This window comes from Stenella coeruleoalba, assembly GCF_951394435.1.
Source record: "Stenella coeruleoalba genome assembly, contig: scaffold_433, whole genome shotgun sequence".
NCBI lineage: Eukaryota > Metazoa > Chordata > Mammalia > Artiodactyla > Delphinidae > Stenella > Stenella coeruleoalba.
Genome location: NW_027645968.1, coordinates 59,708 through 79,770, shown reverse-complemented (window position 1 = coordinate 79,770; position 20,063 = coordinate 59,708). Strand labels below are relative to the sequence as shown.

At 36.1% G+C, this 20,063-nt stretch overlaps 1 protein-coding gene across 1 annotated transcript in view; it reads left to right on the top strand.

The window, feature by feature from the left end:
• Positions 1 to 5,333: 5,333 nt before the first annotated feature.
• LOC307181422 (uncharacterized protein) overlaps positions 5,334 to 20,063 on the top strand; it is a gene marked incomplete at its 5' end in the record, with an annotated part of 33,289 nt that continues 18,559 nt past the window's right edge. Inside the window, one exon of the mRNA XM_079946625.1 lies at positions 5,334 to 5,342. Coding sequence (XP_079802751.1) covers positions 5,334 to 5,342 — 9 coding nt within the window. The remainder of the gene's footprint in view (positions 5,343 to 20,063) is intronic.

Below are 20,063 nucleotides of genomic sequence, written 5' to 3'. Positions count from 1 at the left end.
ATGTGACATTATCAATAATAAATTGTGAAGCTGAAATAAACTTTTCTAAACTATTAATAACTAGAAGCAAATTCTAATCAACCATGCTACAAGAAATCTATGTCTAAAAACTACGAAGTTTATTTCTTAAAATTTTATTTCGAAAATACATAAACTGTCGTATGAGGAGGCAGTTAAAGAATATATAGCTAAAACAGTGGGGGAAAAGTTTTATAGAGACACATCTGGCAGTAGTTAATTTTTAAATGTCATTTTTCTAGATTTTGTGACACCTATAGTATTGATATTTGAAAGCATTTAAAAAATTGTAATTTGAAGATTTGCTACTTCCAGGTAGAATAAAATATTTTGAAGCAAAACAACGTTTCCACTGAGAAAAACAAAAAAAGCCAAATAAAATAGCCAGCATTCAATCAAAAAGTTCTAGACAAACCAAGAGATAGAATCATATGGCTAAAATTCTAAGAACAGATAATACAAAAATATTTACATAAGATATTGTGTGTCTTTATCAGGAAAAGTCTTTATCAAGAAAAGACTTTAAAATCATCAGAATTAATATTATATTTTATTTATTTGTATATTATATTTATATATAGATATTTATATATTTATATAAAGAACTTAAAGATAAAGCCCTAGTTAAGGCAGTGACAATAGCAGTAGCAGTGGGAGTGAAAAGAAATGGTTATATTCAAGCATATTTTGTCAGGAAAAGTCCATGATCAAATGTCTGACTGCATACATGGGATGGATAGACGGAGTGGGAAAAATCAAAGTTAACTATAGAGGTTCTAGTGAAGATGGGGTTGCCGTCACCCAACCCAAGGGGCTGCGATCATCCCCAAGGTCTAGGAGACTCAAAGGGAAGGTCATGGTCAGAGGCAAAGTTAATTGGTGGGAAAATAAGACTCCCAGTCTCTCCATCTCCTTATACCAGTTTTTTTTGTAACATCTTTATTGGAGTATAATTGCTTTACAATGGTGTGTTAGTTTCTGCTTTATAACAAAGTAAATCAGTTATACATATGTCCCCATATCTCCTCCCTCTTGCATCTCCCTCCCTCCCACCCTCCCTATCCCACCCCTCTAGGTGGTCACAAAGCACCGAGCGCATCTCCCTGTGCTATGCGGAAGCTTCCCACTAGCTATCTATTCCTTATACCAGTTTTGTTTTTCTGCTCATATACGTAGCAGCATTTCATTCAAGGGGAAAGTCATTGATCTGACTGGTCAAATTAAACAACATAGTTCAAGGCACATTTACAGTGGTTAGTTCCTCCACAATTTAGAAAGTCACATTCATAATTTCCCTCTTCCTACACCGCGGAACACATTGGCCATTCCTCCAAAGTTTCCACTCCACAGAGTGGACCAGAGATGACGTGAGCCCAGAACTGAGAGCTTGGCATGAGATGGTGTCAGCCCCACGTAGAGCTCTGGCATAAATTATAACCCAACCCAGCTCTACAGAGAGCTCTGCATGGAATCCTGGGAGTAAACTCAGCCATAATAATGGGATTCTGTTTTTCATTTGCTTTTCTTCCTTGCTTAACTTTCCCTGGCCACTCTGACAAACAAACTTTCAGGCATTCCTGGGCCACTCACTAACTTTATTCCATTTAATCTCATCCAGATTCCCAAGAAAATTACTAACTATAAGGAGGGAAATTTGGAACATGGTAAGTGTTAGATGCCTGAAATATACAGGTCATTGAATCCAGTTAAGTAGCAAATTATCTGGATCTCAAATATGCCAGTAGAATAACAGACTAAGCTCAATTTAATGTACTCTTACTGGAGACACATGTAAATTCTGGGTCAATTTTGAAAAAGTTAAAAGCACATAGCCGAGATTAAAAGAAAGAAAGGAACACCTGCATGTTTCAGAAAGTAACAGAGAAATTAAATCCAGAGAAAGAAGAGCGGACTGATATCTGTGGGTTCCGTTCCTTAGTATAGGCCTTATGTAAATAGGGGCTGGAGCTAGGAATCTAACATTACCTTGAGGCCAGGAATTTAGACTCAGGATGGAACAATATTGAGAAGTTGGTACAGATATCCTACAGAAATTTCATGAGGAACTGCTTAGTCCATTAAGAGGGCCAAGGGAGGTGGTGAGGAAGACTGATATCTCTTGAAAACCTTCAGGTACGGAAAACATCAACACCTCTGAAAAGTAGGCCTGTCCTTCCCAGCGTTGTGATGGCCAGGTTGTCACTAACCTGTAAGGCCCTGTATGAATCAGAAACTGCAAGGAGAGTAATTCAAAGAAAAACAGATGCAGGATGGGCGTGGCAATAAATCCTAGGACCCTATCAGAAACAAAATTAAAACCACTCTAAAGCGAAATTTTAACAAACCAGAGCAGATAGTATCCTAACCAGAATAGAATAATAATTCTGAGGAAGTTACTTTAGTTATTTAAGTAATATTCAATGCATTTCCATGGCCAGGCCCTTTTGAAGAATTCTAAAACATATACAAACAATTCGTTTCCATCTTATATAGTCCACCATCCAGAGCAAAATTCACTTAAGTACTGTACTGGTGGAAATCGGGCAGCACTATGGAGACAATAAAAAGGTGTTTACCATCAAAAAACGTCAAGGTAAGAAAGATAATGTCTAATTTTTAATTATCCTGTGGTTTATTGAAATCTTTTGGAAACCCAAAATAGAGAAAACCTAGGAGGCAATGAAGACTTAAATATTTAGAGATTTATCAACTCATCTATAAAAGCTTTATTAATCTCTTCTTTTAATACCATTCCTGAGAGGTATAAATGTGTCCAGTGATAGGGTTGAAGAAGCCTGAGAGAATTTCAATTGTTTACTATTCTTGGTCAGCTATTAAGACCGTTCAGGATCACCTTGATTTTCATGGCATCATCCAACAAAAAGCAGGATATTTTACAGAAAGTCCTGGTCCACTTTTTGGCTTGCTTTTGTGTTTATGTTTTTGGTTTTCTCACATTGGGCGGTACATTAGGCTACCTATTGCATACTCCCTCATTCATGCATGCATTCATTCAAACAATATTTACTGAGTTGAGATATTTAATTAACACCCAATAAATGATGTTTAGATGAATGAATGTGCTTTTTATCAAAGTAAGTGTAAGTACTGAGAAAAATTACAGAATGTATGATCCCAGCCCCACAAAAGCGTATAATTGTGTTGAGGATATAACATATGCTGGTGAAATAACTAATATATCATATTGGACAGTTTCTAAGTTCAAAAATGAGTTTTTATAAATAATCAGAGCCTAAGGAGGACAAAGAAGGGACAGTTCATTATGGGTTGAATCTATCAATAAATGTACATTTCAGATGAGATTTGAGATTGACCTTAAAGAAAGAAGAGGACTTAGATATATGAACAGAGAACAAAAAAGGCATGGTGATAGCATGTGCATAGATAGTGTGGCCAATATTTATGTTCTTCGTTAAAGATAGTCAGAGATAACCCAAATGTAACTGTTCCCATGGGTCCATTCTCAGTATCCAAACAAAACGGCAAATCCTATCTCAGTAAAACTAATGAAAAACACAGTCTTTAAGAAAGACATTGTGAAGGAAAGGGGGAGAGAAAGGCTTGCGTCCCACACCACACAACAAAACTTATTTAATTATTTGTTTCATTTTCTCCCTCTGAAAATTTCCTCTCCCTCTCTCTGTATGTCTCTCTTCTCCCACATGGCCACACTCTACCAGCCACCTTTCCAGATCTTTCCAGAACTCTCCATCCTAGTTTCATTATGCCACAAGTTGAACATCTCACAGGTCTCCAGGATGCATCCTCATCACTTATTCCACAAAGACAAACAAAGGACACTTCTCAGGATCACGTTTCTTGGAAGGAAGAGATCACGAGGAGTGATTATAAATAATATAAGGTGGAGAACAGTGACTTAAAATACCATTTTTCCTCTTAGAATGTGAATACAGGGAACTTTGGGAAACTAGAAAATGTAGAAAGGATTCATTGATAATTATTTATTTTCAATGAATAAAATAAAATGTAATAATACGGCTAAACTCTGACAGATTAACTTTTTCAAAAGTTGCTTTCACACACCTTCACTATTGGGATGTTTCATAAACACATCTTTCTTCTTTCTTTGCAGATACTGGCACCAAACTTTCAAACAATAAGAACCTTCCCATAAGTCCCTTGCCAGGCAAGATTAAGGTATAACAATCCAAACAGATTTTTGAAGAAGATAACTGGTTGAAAGCACAGGAAAAGTGCTGGGTTTCTCTTTTTCAACGGTCACATAATGAGTAACGTGGGAACTGGTTTACAAAGTCTCTCTCCATGAGGGGCTAAGGTTAAGATTAGAACTTCTGAGGCCAGAAGAGCAAAATAACTACAACAACACACATATTTTCAAGAGCCGCCCTTTGGATGTGAGGGATTGATTTTTCCCACCTTTTTTCAGCAGCCCAACTGGTGTCTTTAGTAAATGACATAAGAGAATACAGTGTGGCCAAGAAGGCTTAGATTTCCTTAGCCCCAAGTCAGATATTCTCAAGTGACTGTCCACTCAAATTAAAAAGAGAGATTTACAAGAGGAAACTGGATACAACTGAGTGTACTTTTATTTCAACCCTTTACCTGAATGTTTTGTTTTGTTTTCAGTTCTCCACTGAAGTTGCCTACATTAATATATTTTTAAGAACATTTCCTTAAGTTGAAGTATTCATTCAGTATATTCATTTACTATAATTGAGAAAAGCCAAATGACTTAGGCAAATTCATTTCTATATTGCCACAGCAGTGTACTGTGAACTAAATGACACCTGGCAGTTCTTTACTCAGATACTAACTCAATTAGAAGGCAGAACAAGGATACCTACCCATTCAGGGAAGAAAGGACACTTAGCCTCTGTAGCTGTCTTAGGTCTCTTATCATCACAGTAACAAATTGAAGACTAAAAACCATACGATCATCTCAATAGATGCAGAAAAAGCTTTTGAAAAAATTCAATATCCATTCATGGTAAAAACTCTCCAGAAAGTGGGCACAGAGGGAACATACCTCAACATAATAAAGGCCATATATGACAAGCCCATAGCTAACATACTCAATGGTGAAAAGCTGAAAGCATTTCCCCTAAGATCAGGAACAAGACAAGGATGCCCACTCTCACCACTTTTATTGAACAGAGTTTTGGAAGTCCTAGCCACAGCAATCAGACAAGAAAAAATAAATAAATAAAAGGACTCCAAAATGGAAAGGAAAAAGTAAAACTGTCACTGTTTGCAGATGGCATGATACACAGAAAATCTGAAAGACACCATCAAAAAACTATTTGAGCGCAAACATGAACTTGGTAAATTTGCAGGATACAATAGATTTCTATATATGAATTTTGTATTTCTATACACTCACAGTGAACTATCAGAAAGAGAAATTAAGGAAACAATCCCATTTACAATCGCATAAAAAAGAATAAAATACATAAGAATAAACCTGCCTAAGGAGGTAAAAGACCTGAACCCAGGAAACTATATGACACTCATAAAAGAAATGAAAGATGACACAAACAGCTGGAAAGATATACCGTGGTCACGGATTGGAAGAATTAATATTGTTAAAATGACCATCATACCCAAGGAAATCTACGCATTCAATGCAGTCTGTATCAACATATCAAGGGCATTTTCCACAGACCTAGAACAAATAATTTTAAAGTTTGTATGGAAACACAAAAGATCCTGAATAGCTAAAACAGTCTTGAGAAAGAAGAACACAACTGGAGGAATCATGCTCCCTGGCTTCAGACTGTGCTACAAACCTACAGTAATCAAAACAGTATGGTACCGGCACAAAAACATCCATCACTGGAACAGAATAGAGAGCCCAGAAAGAAACCCATGCACTTATGGTCAATCAATCTATGACAAAGGAGGCAAGAATATGCAATGGAGAAAAGTCTGGGCTTCCTTAGGGATGGTGTCATCAATTAATTTGTTTTCTTAAATGGACCATACTTTACCATGTCTTTGTATACCTTGTGAGTTTTTTGGCTGAACATCTGGCTTTCAAATATTATAATGTGGTGTCTATGGAAATCAGATTCTCCTACTTTCCCAGGGTTTTCTGGCCTTTGGATTGTTGAAGGCTGTAGTAGTCTGTTTGTTTAGGGACCTTTCCAAACTAGTTTTGCAATGACTGTACTCCTTATCGTATGTAGGCACTGAAGTCTCTGTTCCTTTAGTTCATGTTTAGCTAATGTTTTGACAGAGATGTCCTTGAATTCCTGCACCTAAGACAAACAAAAACAAATATACACAAGCACATCCACATGCACACTCAAAACCACACACCTCTCCCCATTGTGCAGATTGCTGGATCACTCCTTCAACATTTAGCTGACCTGCACTGAGTTCAGGGCTCAGCCCATGGTAAAAGCTTAGACTCCTCTGGTGTTTTCAGAACATGCATCTTATCTTGAGTATGCATGTGGCTTTCTTAATTTCTCTGGACACATGTGTACTTTTTGTATGTTCTAAGTTCCCAAAGAATCTCCGCCAACTTTTGCTCCTGCATCTTATGTGGTCTATTGTATTTCAATGCACAGTCTTCTGCCCCAGGCATCTCTGCTTTGCACTTTTTTTGAGCAATGACCGCTGCTTTTCCAGACTGTGTTCCAGGTTAGCTAAGACAGAGATAAGCATCTTGTGTCAGTCCTTCAGGTAGCTCCCAGACAGGTTAGAACAGATACACATAATAATCCGAGAGTACGGTCTCTTCTGCTCCCTCCTGAAGCAGGATTGAGGGTCCCATACTAGGAATGGCCTGCTGCTACTTTAAGACTATCACTGCATTAAGACCCCACCACTTTAAGACCACCACTACACTAACAGTGGATGGGGCAAGGGCAAGTAAAAATGCCACAAAGCTTTCCTGCCTTTTTCCAATTGCCTCTTCCCTGGTTCAGTATGTGTTTGGTTGCTGTAAATCTTTGCCTGATTTCAGGACTAAGAGAACCTCAAGGAACGCCAGAACAAGAAACAATATAATCAAACTCTCAGATGCCAAAAGACAGGGAAAGAATCTTTACTCCCAAAGGAGAAAGAAAAAACAAATTTGTTACAAAGCAGGGATCCTCAAAAAGATTCATAGCTAATTTCCTATCTGAAACCACGGAAGAAGCCAGACATATTTAAAGTGCTGAAAGAAAAAAATTGTCCACCAAGAATTCTATATTTGGCCAAACTGGTTTCAAAACTTAGGGAGAAATTAACACATTCCCAGATGAACAAAGGCTGAGGGCGTTTGTTTTACAACTTCCTAACACTGCCCTATGACAAATGCTAAATTGAACCTTCAGGTTGAAATGAAAGGACACTAGCCAGCAACTCGAAGCTGTATAAAGAAATAGAAATCTCCAGTAAAGATAAATACATGGGCAGATACTAAAGCCAGTATTGTGCTACTGGCTTGTAACTCTACTTTTTATTTCTTACATGATTGAAAAAACAAATGCATAAAATAATCATAAATCCATGTTATTGGGCTCACAAAGTATAGAGGTGTAATTTGTGACAACAATAATGTAAGGAGGAGGAATGGAACTGTAGAGGAACAGAGTTTCTGTGTGCTATTGAAGTTGGTTCCAATTCAAATGATATTGGTTGAACTTTAGAAGGGTGAATGTAATCTTCTTGATAACCACAAAGAAAATATCAATAGACTATATGCAAAAAGAAATGAAAAAGGAATCAAGAGTTCACTACAACAAAATCGGCTAAGCACAGAAGAAGTCAGTAATGGAGTAAATGAGGGGCAAAAAATGCATAAGACATACAGAAAACAGCCAGGAAACAGACAGAATTAAGTTCTTCCTCATCAGTAATTTTTGAAAAAGTGGATTAAGCTCTCCAATAAAAAGATAAATATTGGCAGAATGGACCTTAAAAACATCCATAATCCAAGTATATGCTGTCCGCACAAAACTCACTTGATTTCAAGAGACACAAGTTGGTTGAAAGTTAAAGCACAGAATAAAATATCCCATGCAAATAGTAACAAAAAGAAAGAAAGAGAGAGAGAGAAAAAGGAAGGAAGGAAGGAAGGAAGGAAGGAAGGAAGGAAGGAAGGAAGGAAGGAAGGAAGGAAGGTAGATCTGGGATGGCTACGTTAATATCACACAAAATAAACTTTAAATCAAAAACTATCACAAGAGGAAAAGGAGGCCACTATATGTTGATAACAAGTTCAATCTATCAAGAAGATATAACAACTATAAACATATATGTACCAAACATCCCCCAAATATGTGAAGCAGACATTGACAGAATTGAAGGAAGAAATAGTTCTACAATTATAGTTGGAGATCAATACCTTGCTTTCAATAATGGATAACACATCTAGACAGAAGATCGGTAGAGAGGTAGGGGGACTGAATAACACATTTAACCAACTAAACCTAACAGCCATATATAGATCACTCCACTCAACAACAGCAGAATACACATTTTTCTCAAGTACACGTGGAACATTCTCCAGGAAAGACCATATGTTACACCACAATACAAGTACCAATACATTTTTAAGAAACTGAAATCATACAAAGTATCTTCTTTAGCCACAGTGAAATGAAGGTAGAAATCAATAACAGAACCATTGGTAGCCATTTCCCATCATGCCTGCCACACATGATATAAAGCAATGAAGGGAAAATCATACTTGACCATTTAGAAAAGTGGGAAAGAGGACATATCATTGACACAGAGTGTGTGCTGTTTCCCGTTGTCAGGGATAGAAATAAATTAGCATCATTTATTCATTAGTGTGTTAATTTCTTGGTCAATCATTGTGCAGCCAGTGTTTCTGCCGGATGGGAAGATTTCCTATACTCAGTGTTGAGTGGAGACAACCTTGAAAGGGACATTTAAAAGGATTATACTGTGATGGGCCTAGCAGTACCCTTCCTCCTATGCCAGTATTTAGGCTGGGGTATTTCCATGCAGTGTGTACAATCATAGGCCCCAGGCCACCAGAATTTAGTTGGATTCGTTTTGTTAATACATTCCCTCAGTACTTTGTCTTTTATTTGACTGTTGCATTTACTTCATTCTTTATTATCACTGCGAAACAACTTTGTTTCCTGTTCAGATGCCAAAAAGTGGATATCAATACCTCCTGAGTTTTACACATCACAGGTCTGTTTTACATATCAGAGACAGAGACAGCAACTATTTCCAATGACTTTGAGACATGCTTTGAACATGTGATTAACATGTGGAGTGTTGAAATGTGTGTCGAGCTCATTATACTTGCTCTAAAAGGTTTCAAACTGCAAAGATTTAAAAATCTTTATCTTTGAATAGTTATCCTGTGCTGTCCCTTTGTGTCAGACTGTTAATGTGCAGTCTGGCACCTTCAAATAATATGGCTTTGTAACCAATTATTTACATGTTGTTTTATCCACAGAGAATCTTTTTTTTAATAAATTTATTTATTTTTGGCTGTGTTGGGTCTTTGTTGCTGCACATGGGCTTTCTCTAGTTGGGGCGAGTGGGGGCTACTCTACATTGTGGTGTGCAGGCTCCTCATTGCCTTGGCTTCTCTCGTTGTGCAGCACGGGCTCTAGGCGCTAGGGTTTCAGTAGTTGTGGCACGCGGGCTTCAGTAGTTGTGGCTCAGTGGCCCTAGAGCACAGGCTCAGTAGTTGTGGCGCACGGGCTTAGTTGTTCCGCGGCATGTGGGAGCTTCCCAGACCAGGGCCCGAACCCATGTCCCCTGCACTGGCAGGAGGATTCCCAACCACTGTTCCACCAGGGAAGTCCCCACACAGAGAATCTTAAGGTCAAAACATACAACTCGATTAACTACACTTCCTCCTGTTCACATTTCCCTCATCTTTTCTTCATCTTCTGTCTATGTTTCCTTGGCCCTGTTTATATTAAGTGCTTTTGCCATTATATTTGATTGTCTGTATTCCGGTGAGTTACCACAATGCTTTATGAGACATGGTAGGATATAAATGCATTTAAGTAATATATATATATATATATATATGTAGTTTGCTTGAGTGCAGTTTTTTTTGTTTTCTGCACTGAATTCATTAGCATGGGTCGGTATAAAATGTAGCATAGGTCAATATGTAATTTGTAAACTAATAAGGTCTTAAAAGTGAGGAATTAAGTCTTTTAAATTTAATTATTTATTGTAAAGAGCAGAATAGCATACATAAACAGGTGCCTAAGGAAAATTTGTATTCTAATATGGAACTCTCATGAACACTTTTTTTTTCTTCTAATGGTATGATAGTAGGCCATTTGATTATTTCTATTTTTATGGCTTTAACTTTAGAACAATGAAATATTCATAAATTTTAAAAAGTATTTTTCTTTATTTGATGCGGGTGGGATAATGGAGAAATGAAAAGTCAAACACCTATTGAGGAATCCATACTTGTCTATATATTGTGTACTTTTATTTCAATAACTGATTTAAAATTCCTAAAAGGATGCTATAATAAGTTATTATGCCATTTTACAGACTGAATTAAGTGAATTTCAGGGAGGTATGAAACTTGCCTAAGGCTATCCAGCTGCTAAGCGGTAGGAGTGAGAATTAAATCCAGGTATACCTATCGCCAAAGTTTCTGCTCATCTTTTTATATCATCCACTTTTAATAGCCAATGCTTTCCTGCTTACAGATATGACTGAGGTTTCCAGATAGTCAACATTCCTTTGTAATCAGATAGAAAACTTACTGTTGATTCTTTAAAGACATATTCCTTTTCCATTAAGTGACTTTAGTTGTTCAAATAATACTTCCAGACAGTAGTAATCACACAGTTGGAGACTAAGAACAGAACTCAAGGATGTGTCTAGCAGTCAGTAAAGACCAACTGGGCTCACTGATGATATTTACGGTCATTTCCGCTAGACTAACATAATCTTATTAATAAGACCCTAATAATTCACAGTACTGCCCTTGCCTGATTGTTTGTTCTTCTCCCTCTATCACTCTCTCTTTCCCCATATTATTATTATTTTTGGCAATTTTTGGTGAATTAAATTCAGGGATTAGTATTCAGGAGTACTAGTCACAAAAGCAGAGAATCTTAGCTCACCAAAGAAAGAAAATAGAGAAAAAGTATAAATTATATGAATACACACACATACACACATGTGCCAACTATATGCTGCACTTCTCCAAAATCTATTCAGTATCTGCACATTTACTGTATATTAGCAGTAAGACCAGAAATGAGCGTAACGCTCTGTTTACAAGGCACCGAAAACAGACCCAAATATGGAAATTACTAGCAATGAGAATGGGGAAGAAAGACTACAACAAGGAATGTAGATGATATTTTTGTTTCCTAGCTATGATGCCAAATATTGAACTTTCAACATGAGACAAGGAGGCCATAAAAAGTTGTATTAGTTTCCTAGAGCTGCCATGACAAAGTACCAGAGACTGAGGAGGTTAAACAACAGAAATTTACTCACTCACAGGTCTAGAGGCTAGAAATCTGACATAAGGTGTCAGCAGGATTGATTTCTTCTCAAGTATCTCTTCTTGGTTTGTAGATGCCATGTTTTCCTTTTGTCTTCACATGGTCTTCTCTCTGTGCATGTCTGTGTCCTAATATTTTCTTTTTATAAGGACACCAGTCATATTGGATTAAAGCCCACCCATTTGACCTCATTTGACCTCAGTTACCTATTTAAGGGCCTTATCTCCAAATACAGTCATATTACCAGGTATTGGGGGTTAAGACTTCCACATATTAACTTGAGCAGGACACAATTCAGCTGATAATAGAAGATAAGAGTAATTTAAGCAAGTAAGTAACTATTGTTTACAGTGAGTTGCTTAAGGATATGAATTTACTCAAGAAAAACAAGAAGAAATTACATAACACTGTACGTTATACAAAGATATTAAATTAATCATCATAACATCCTGTGAGATGGGCGTTAAATCAGACTAAGCAAGATGAAGCAACTTATCCAGAATTGTATAGTTGGTACTTTCTAGAATTTAAACCAGGTATTTTCCCAGTTCCATTCTACGTTATATATTCATTTCATTATTTGAAATGAATTTTGAGTCTTCATTTTGCTTAGTTTCTGAAGTTACATGGGGATAGAATGGAGTTGGATATTTTCAGTGACATTCACACATGGGGAAGGAAATTGAGTCCAGAAGCTTCAGCAATGTTTCCATGGAGAACACTAACAACAGAACCAGAAACACCGTTATCCTTTTGGTTCAGTGATCTTTCCTGAAGCACTACAAGAATCAATTTTAAGAAGCCCAGTGTTTTCCAAACTTTCACCAATGGGCTCTGTAGGGTCCTCTAACAGTATCTAAGAGACTAACTAGTTTCACATCCCAAGCCACTTAAGACAAGGAGTTCTGATTGTTCTCTGTGAGGAAATCAAGTGACAATCATAGCTGGTGATTTAGGATAGTTTCTTCAGGGCCCAGGCAAAACCTAATACACAGTAATAATCAGTTAACTGCATCTTTGACAAGGATTAATCAGGTATCAAAGAGGTCTATAAATTGGGAGAAGTTATGATCAAAGAGAAACATAGACCACAGATATTTAATTAATGCTCAATTTTTTATGAGTTTAACTTTGGTTAACCTAATTTTCCTTCTTCTAGACAACTTCCAATTCGTCTCCACAAAGAGACCAGAATAATCACCTTCCAATACACGATTTATTGTGTTGCTTTAATTTAAAGCATACAGTGACTTCGACATTCACTCCACCAAGTTTTGCCAGGAGAGAAAAGGAGACGTGATATTTTGTCTTGAATTAGATATGCCACCATACTTGACTTAGCTCATCCTACTGGAAGCTCTTTGAGGGCAGATTCTACAGTCTTGTCTTACATCCTCTACGGAATCAAGCCAAGGGAATCACACACAGTTACAGCTGGAAAAACATTTGTTCTGGGTTAATACTTTTAGCCTTTACCACCAAGACTTTATCACCAAGACCTATCTTTACAGTCTCGAAACAGGAGACCTTCTTGCCTTCCCTTTTCATATTGACTAGGAAGGTAAAGGGAAGAACTGAGAAGTACCCAAAGTCAGCTAGCAGCCAGCACAGATAAATCATCGGTGGAGATAGTGTTTCTTTCAAAAGATATAAACATAAGAGGAAGTCCTAGTGTTTGAAACAACTGTGCATAATAAAATTCCATGAAAACCTAGAAATCCAGATGCAGATCAGTAACATATTGGTTAAATAAGCTGTTATGTTCATGCAATGGACAAGTGTACATACATTAAGAAGAACGAGATACTCTTTTCTATGAGATTCTCTTTTCACTGAACTCATCAGTGCTGCAAACACAATGTTACATAATACTTCTTCTTTAACATTACATCAGGCATCCTCATCTTGTCCTGCATTTATTGCCAGTGTTACTAAAGTCTATCACTTACCTCTTTCTCTTTTAGACATATAATTTCTTCTTATTTTGGAAGCATTCATCAATCCCTATTTTACTCTTTCTTTTAAATTACAAATGAATATTGAATTTTATAAAATATCTTTTGGGGGATATTTCAAGTGACTGTATACTTTTGCTCTCCTTTGACCTTGTTATATGGTAAATTATATTTTGTTATTTTATATTATGCTATTTATTATATATTGTATTCTGTTTACTAATGACATTTATTATATTATAATTACATTATTTTTAAGGTAGCATTTTGTTTTAGATAGACAAAACAACCAGTGGAATAGGAAGTATCTTAAAATTAGATGCAAGAGCATAAGGGAATTGAGATTAAAATAAAATTCACATTTTGGATCAGTAGCAAAAATTATTCAACAAAAGTGGGAAAATATGGCTATCATAGAATTACTAAATTCTAGATACAGCAACCAGTTAAAAGTTAAAAAATAATGAAAGTGTAAAAGTATCAGAAACCCGGGAGACTTGAAATAAATTATTCATGAGGAATACCTTTCTAAGATACAAAGAGAAAAGGATACATTTAATTATATAAGAATTAAAATTTTCCTCATGGCAAAATGCACTATAAAGGTCAGAAAACAAGCAAAAGAAATTGGGAAATATATTTAGAAATGGATATGCCTTCTTTACAACTTTTGAGAGAAGCACATGTTTCTTTTTCCTTTAACCTGTTATGTGGGTATTAATCTATAATGTAAGTGCATGGTTCCTTTCCTTTAACCTGTAATGTGAGATTTAATCTATATGTAAGTGCATGGTTCCTTTCCTTTCATCTGTAATGCGAGTGTCAACATGGGGCACTGCTTCCAAGCACAGACTTTGGATGTTCCTGTACTGGTCCCGTCACTGACCATCCACAAAAACTTACAAATGTTGCTTTACTTTCCTGGGGGTTAGCGTCTTAGCTAAGAAATGGAAGCAAAATAGAACTTTCCCCCAGGGATGATAGAAGGTTTAAAGGAGTAAATATGTAAGTGACTTGGCACAGTGCCTAGTACAAGAGAGATCAATATAAGTACTTACCAATTTGTTAAAGAGACACATGAAAGAAATAAAATGTGGTGATTTCAATCTATTGATATATATTCTTGACATTAAACTACATTGGATGACCTAACTTGCTCGTGCTTTTTCTTACTCTAGTGAACTTGGGTAGCTAATATCATAGTTTAAAAGTTTTCCTTTTATATTTACAAGTAAATTTGACCTGTAAATTTCTTTTTCCTTACAGTCCTAATCTATTTTCAGTATTAGGATTATATAGACTTCATAAGATGAATAAAGGAGCATTCTTCCTTTGCTACTCCCTAGAAGTTTTTCTTTGTTAATATTGATGTTATCTGTTTAACAGAAGTTTGATAGAATTCACCTCCCAAATGATCTGGCCGGGTCTGGTATTTTCTTGGTGAAAGCTTGTAAACTATTGACTTAATTCCTTTACTGGTGTAAGAACTCCAGCTACAAATTTCCGCTTGTGTCAGTTTTGGTAAACTTTAGGAGCTAGGAAATTGTCCACTTTACAGAAATGTTCAAATTTACTGGCATTTCATATATTCTCTGTTTGTACTCTCTGCTATAACATTGTCCTGATTCTTTCTGTATATTGTTTACTTACGTTTTTGTTTTGCTTAATCAAAGTTTGTTTTTTTAAATCTTTTCAAAGAATATTCTTTTGACTTACTAAATCACCTCAATTTTATACTGTTTTCTGTTTTATTAAGTTCTGCTCATATCTTTATTGTCTCTTTTTCTATGTTCTCAGGGTTTATTGTTTTACTCTTCTGATGTCAATTAAAACACTTGGTTATTAATTTTAATAAATCTTTTGACTTATAAACAGTTGAACTTTTTGAAGGTTCCAGCTTAGTTGTACGTATCTAAGGGTCAGCTCCTCCTCATAGTTGCTGGCCTAAGGCTTAGTTCACCCTATAGCCATGTATATATTGACATTTTTTCCCCTCGACTTTCTGTGTTTTGCTACTTCTCACTTCTCTTTGCAGAGAAGCCCTTTGAAATACCCTTAACTTATTTTACAGCCAATAAGTCTTTAAAATACTGTGTATTTTTTAAGATAAATCAACTTATATAATTAGGCAGGAAATCTGACCTGCCATATTTTTAAAAACAGCATAATTTCACTCTTCTCCACGATTAATCTGCTGTATTACACGACCTTCGAGTTTTTAGCTTTAACAATGACATGTACTCTAAAAATGTTTGAAAGATCCTACCCAGTCTTTTAAAACATCCTTGCTCCTTGTTTCAGTTCTAGTTTTATGTATATTTTCTGCCTGGCACCTGATTATTCCAACATCTGATGGATGGCCTTGGGAATCTAATTCTGCTATTGATTGTTTTTGCTGATTCTCTCCACTTGTAGCTGATTTCTTCATTATTGTGTAAATTTAGATCATGAGCTCACGTTTAGCTAAACTTTATCTGTGGGAACGCTATAGGCCTGTGTTGAAGGTCTACCTCTCCAGAAAGGGTTTAGTTTTGTGTTTGGAATACCACCGATTTGGGAGCATTGTAAGTTAATTTCTTAGCTTCTGTTTGCAAGACCGCAAATAAATTTGCAACCCAAACACTGTGAACACAGATCTGCGGTTCAGAATTCTCAAGATTTCCTACCTGTTTCCTACCCAGAGCAGAGGCCAAGAGAATTTGCTCTTAGTCTCCCTTTGCCAGCAGATATTTTTTTCTCCTGGCACACCCTTTCATTAAAGGTGAAGCCAGGGATAGGTAGGTTTAGTTCTAACTTCCCATCTAGTAGGGATGGAGTCTTACCTCCTGCCTCCCATGTGGTCATGGCCATTTAAAAACAAGTCTCTATACCAGGTGTGTCATTCAACTACGGCCTGTATTCCAAATCCAGACAGCTGCCTATTTTTTATGGCCTATGAGCTATGAATAGTTTTCACGTTTTAACTGGTAGCATTTTAAGTGGTTACCTAAGTACCTAAATAATATCCTCAATTTGGCCTCTTTGGTCTACAAAGCCTAAAATATTTGCCATTTGGCTCCATAAAAACAGGAGTTCCAGCTTCTGTTCTAAGCTATCAAGATCTTCAATCCACTCTTAATAGAGCTATCACTCTCACACATGGACCACCCTTCCTTCATGGGTACTGGAAATTTCGACTGCACACTTCCAAAATCAACCACGCACTTAAAAATAAGTTGTGTACATTTAACCTAGCATACCTAACCCTTTTCTTTTAGGAGAGTTTTTCAAGTAATCTTGCCCACCATATTTTTCAGAACTTCATTAATAATGGCAAAAAACTGGGCTTACCTGGTGGCGCAGTGGTTGAGAGTCTGCCTGCCGATGCAGGGGACACGGGTTCGTGCCCCGGTCCGGGAAGATCCCACATGCCGTGGAGCGGCTGGGCCCGTGAGCCATGGCCGCTGAGCCTGCGCGTCCGGAGCCTGTGCTCCGCAACAGGAGAGGCCACAACAGTGAGAGGCCTACGTACCAAAAAAACAAACAAAAAACAAAAAAAGGCAAAAAATTAAAACAACTTAACATTCAACAAAAATGGGAAATGTTCATAACAATTATAGAAGCACATACAGTAGAAAACTATAAACTGTTATTGAAAGAGTGAGACATAACCTTTTATTCTTAGAGAACTATGTTTATTTAGGTCCCTTTTGTTTAAATAAGTGTATTTCTGTGTATGTATGTATACAGTCATGTATTTATATACACATACATTATTTGTATGATATATTTATATAAACATATGAAATACATACCTATACACATACCTTTGATTTATATTTGTATACATACACAGGAATATAATTATATATTATATATTTATATACATTGAACTGAATACTGGTGGTATACATATATATCATGTATAAACGTGTGTCTATGTGCATGTGTAGAAAAGCAGGTTGAGAGATATGGAAGCATGAGTTAGACAGGGTTCAAGATTTTAAAAGTAGTTATGTGTAGGTAGTGAGGTTAAGGCCCATTTGATTGAAAATATTGCATATTTTTACATCAATTGTTATGATGACCAGATTCCTATGTAAATAAAATTATAAATAGCTATACATACTCGTATGTGTAATGTATAACCAAAAGATATATAGTTTTATATATGTATTATATTTATATTATATAATACAATTATACTAATACATTATATATTGTGTTATATAGAATATATTAACTATAGTGTATTATATCAGATAATAATAATTATATATTTATATATTATGATATAATTGTTTTAAAATCAATATTACAGGATATATCATATTAATATTATGAACATATTAACCATAGAAATACATTTCATTACTCATATATTTTGTATATAATATATGCTAGGCAAAAATATATATTAATATAATACATAATTGTTATACACTAATATAAATATTAGTATATTACATTTATACATCAATATAATATTTAATATTGGTATATTTATATTATTTTTAATATATACATAGCTAATGCTCTTTAAAGCCATCTGCTACAAGTAGAATAAGACCAGGAGTATGGCCAAAGCAAATTGTAAAAATATTAGATTACTTATATTCATTTTTATGTCATTCTCCTGGAATCTGCATCTGGCTATTAGAGAGGACACACAGCAAAATCAACAAAAAGTGCCCAGGACATAGGATCCTTTCTTCATTGGAACCTCAAAGGAAACACAGTGCTATTTAGTCCCCCTTCAAAGAGCCAAGAGCAAACCTTGAAGCACCCAGTAAAAGCCAATTCAAACAAAAAAGCTTTTCCACTTAAACTGGAAAACGTTAAGTTCCCAAGAGGCCCCCTACATCAACCACTGAAGCTCATTTGGCAGTAAAAACCGAACAACAAGAAACGCAAAACAATAGGTGTTTTACCAAAAACACAAAAAAGCAGCTAATTAGTGTCTTTCCTGTTTGAGAGAAGGGGGTGGGAAGTGGGCAGAAGACCTGATAGGAAAGATAAAAAGAAAAGGAAAAGGAAAATAACAGTTTCCAGTTTGACACTCAAGCTGTCTTCTGCATCCATTTCGTCAAGACCACCAAGTCAATGTGGAGGCTTTTTCCTCCTTCCCTTTTCTTTTCATGAGACCGATCACAACCAGCACTGCAGATTCCATCCAATTAAGGAATGCTGTTGCCTACAGGTGTGAATGAGCTGTGAGTAAAGTACTGAAGTAGAGGACACCTAAAGTGAAACGATTTCATGAATGTCCACGTGGCTGAGCAGCAAGTTAACCTTTCATAGATGTGCTAAAGAAGAAGAGTTGGGTTTTATTTTATTTACTTTTCCCTGGACTGTGTTGAATGACTATCATCGACAAGTTCAGGCTACTTTTTGCTGAGGATTAATGCACTGGGAGAGCTGAGAGAACACTCAACAGTAGAGCTGTCTTTTTCTTGACCAGTTCACCTTAGTTTCCCAAACTCTAAGTCTTTCCCTAATTCTTTCTCCTTTTTATTGTAGTAAAATGAACATAACACAAAATCCACCATTTTGATCATTTTACAATTCACTGTACCATTCAGTGGAATTTACTACTGTCACAATGTTGTGCAACTATCACCACTGTCCAACTACAAAACATTTTCATCACCCCAAGAGGAAACATACACCCATTTTGAGGAGTCATTCCCTATATCCCTCTCTTCCAAACCCCTGGAAACCACTAATGTATAATATTTTCCGTGTGTATGGATTTGCCACTGCTGGACATTTCATATAAATGGAAGCATACAATATAGAGCCTTTCGAGCCTGACTTCTTTCACTTAGTTGCATCCATGATGTAGCATGTATCATTAATCCATTCACTTTTATGGCTGAATTCCCTGATCCTGTTTTCTTCATACTGTTTGAATACAAAATTTAAAATAAGTTGAGAGTGAAGCTCTGTTTGAAGGGCACATCTACGAGGCCAACTCTTTTAAAAAAGGTGAAAAGGGAGATATTGTTGTGAAATGATAATCGTTGAGAAGCCTCAGCCAATTTGATAATGAAAAGTTTGGGAAATGTTGCAAAAAATTATCTGCTTTATATTAAAAGCCTTTTAAGCAAGGATTCAGGAGATTGTCTGTTTCTTGCAGGTAACTTAAATGAGTCAGAAGGAAATAACTGTGCTTTAAAACAGATTTTGAAAGGATTCTATTTATTCTTAATAGACAAATGGGAGTACAGGTAGTTCACATCCAATATGGACTCCCTGTGCAAACACTGTTTATCGTTTTAGCCACCACTATCAAATTATATTTCTTGAGAGTAAGGCAGCTCAATTCCTGCATATTACTTTTTTTCCTGCATATTACTTTTTAAAATTCATCTATCAAATTATCAGATTCATCAATCCATTAATACAGTATAAACAAGAGATGTTCATGTTTCAGTGCAGTTCAAATATCAGGTATAAAGAACCACCAGCAAGAAAAAGAATCCTATATCTCTTGCCAGAATGTGGTCAGCTCTGGGGTGCTTTGCTAGCTGAAACACACTTTCATTGTTAAGAGGATAGAGGCTGTTTAAGAGGGATGAGAGCCAAAAAGTGTTAACTACGTGTATGTGTTAAGAACAGTGCTAGGTTATCTCAT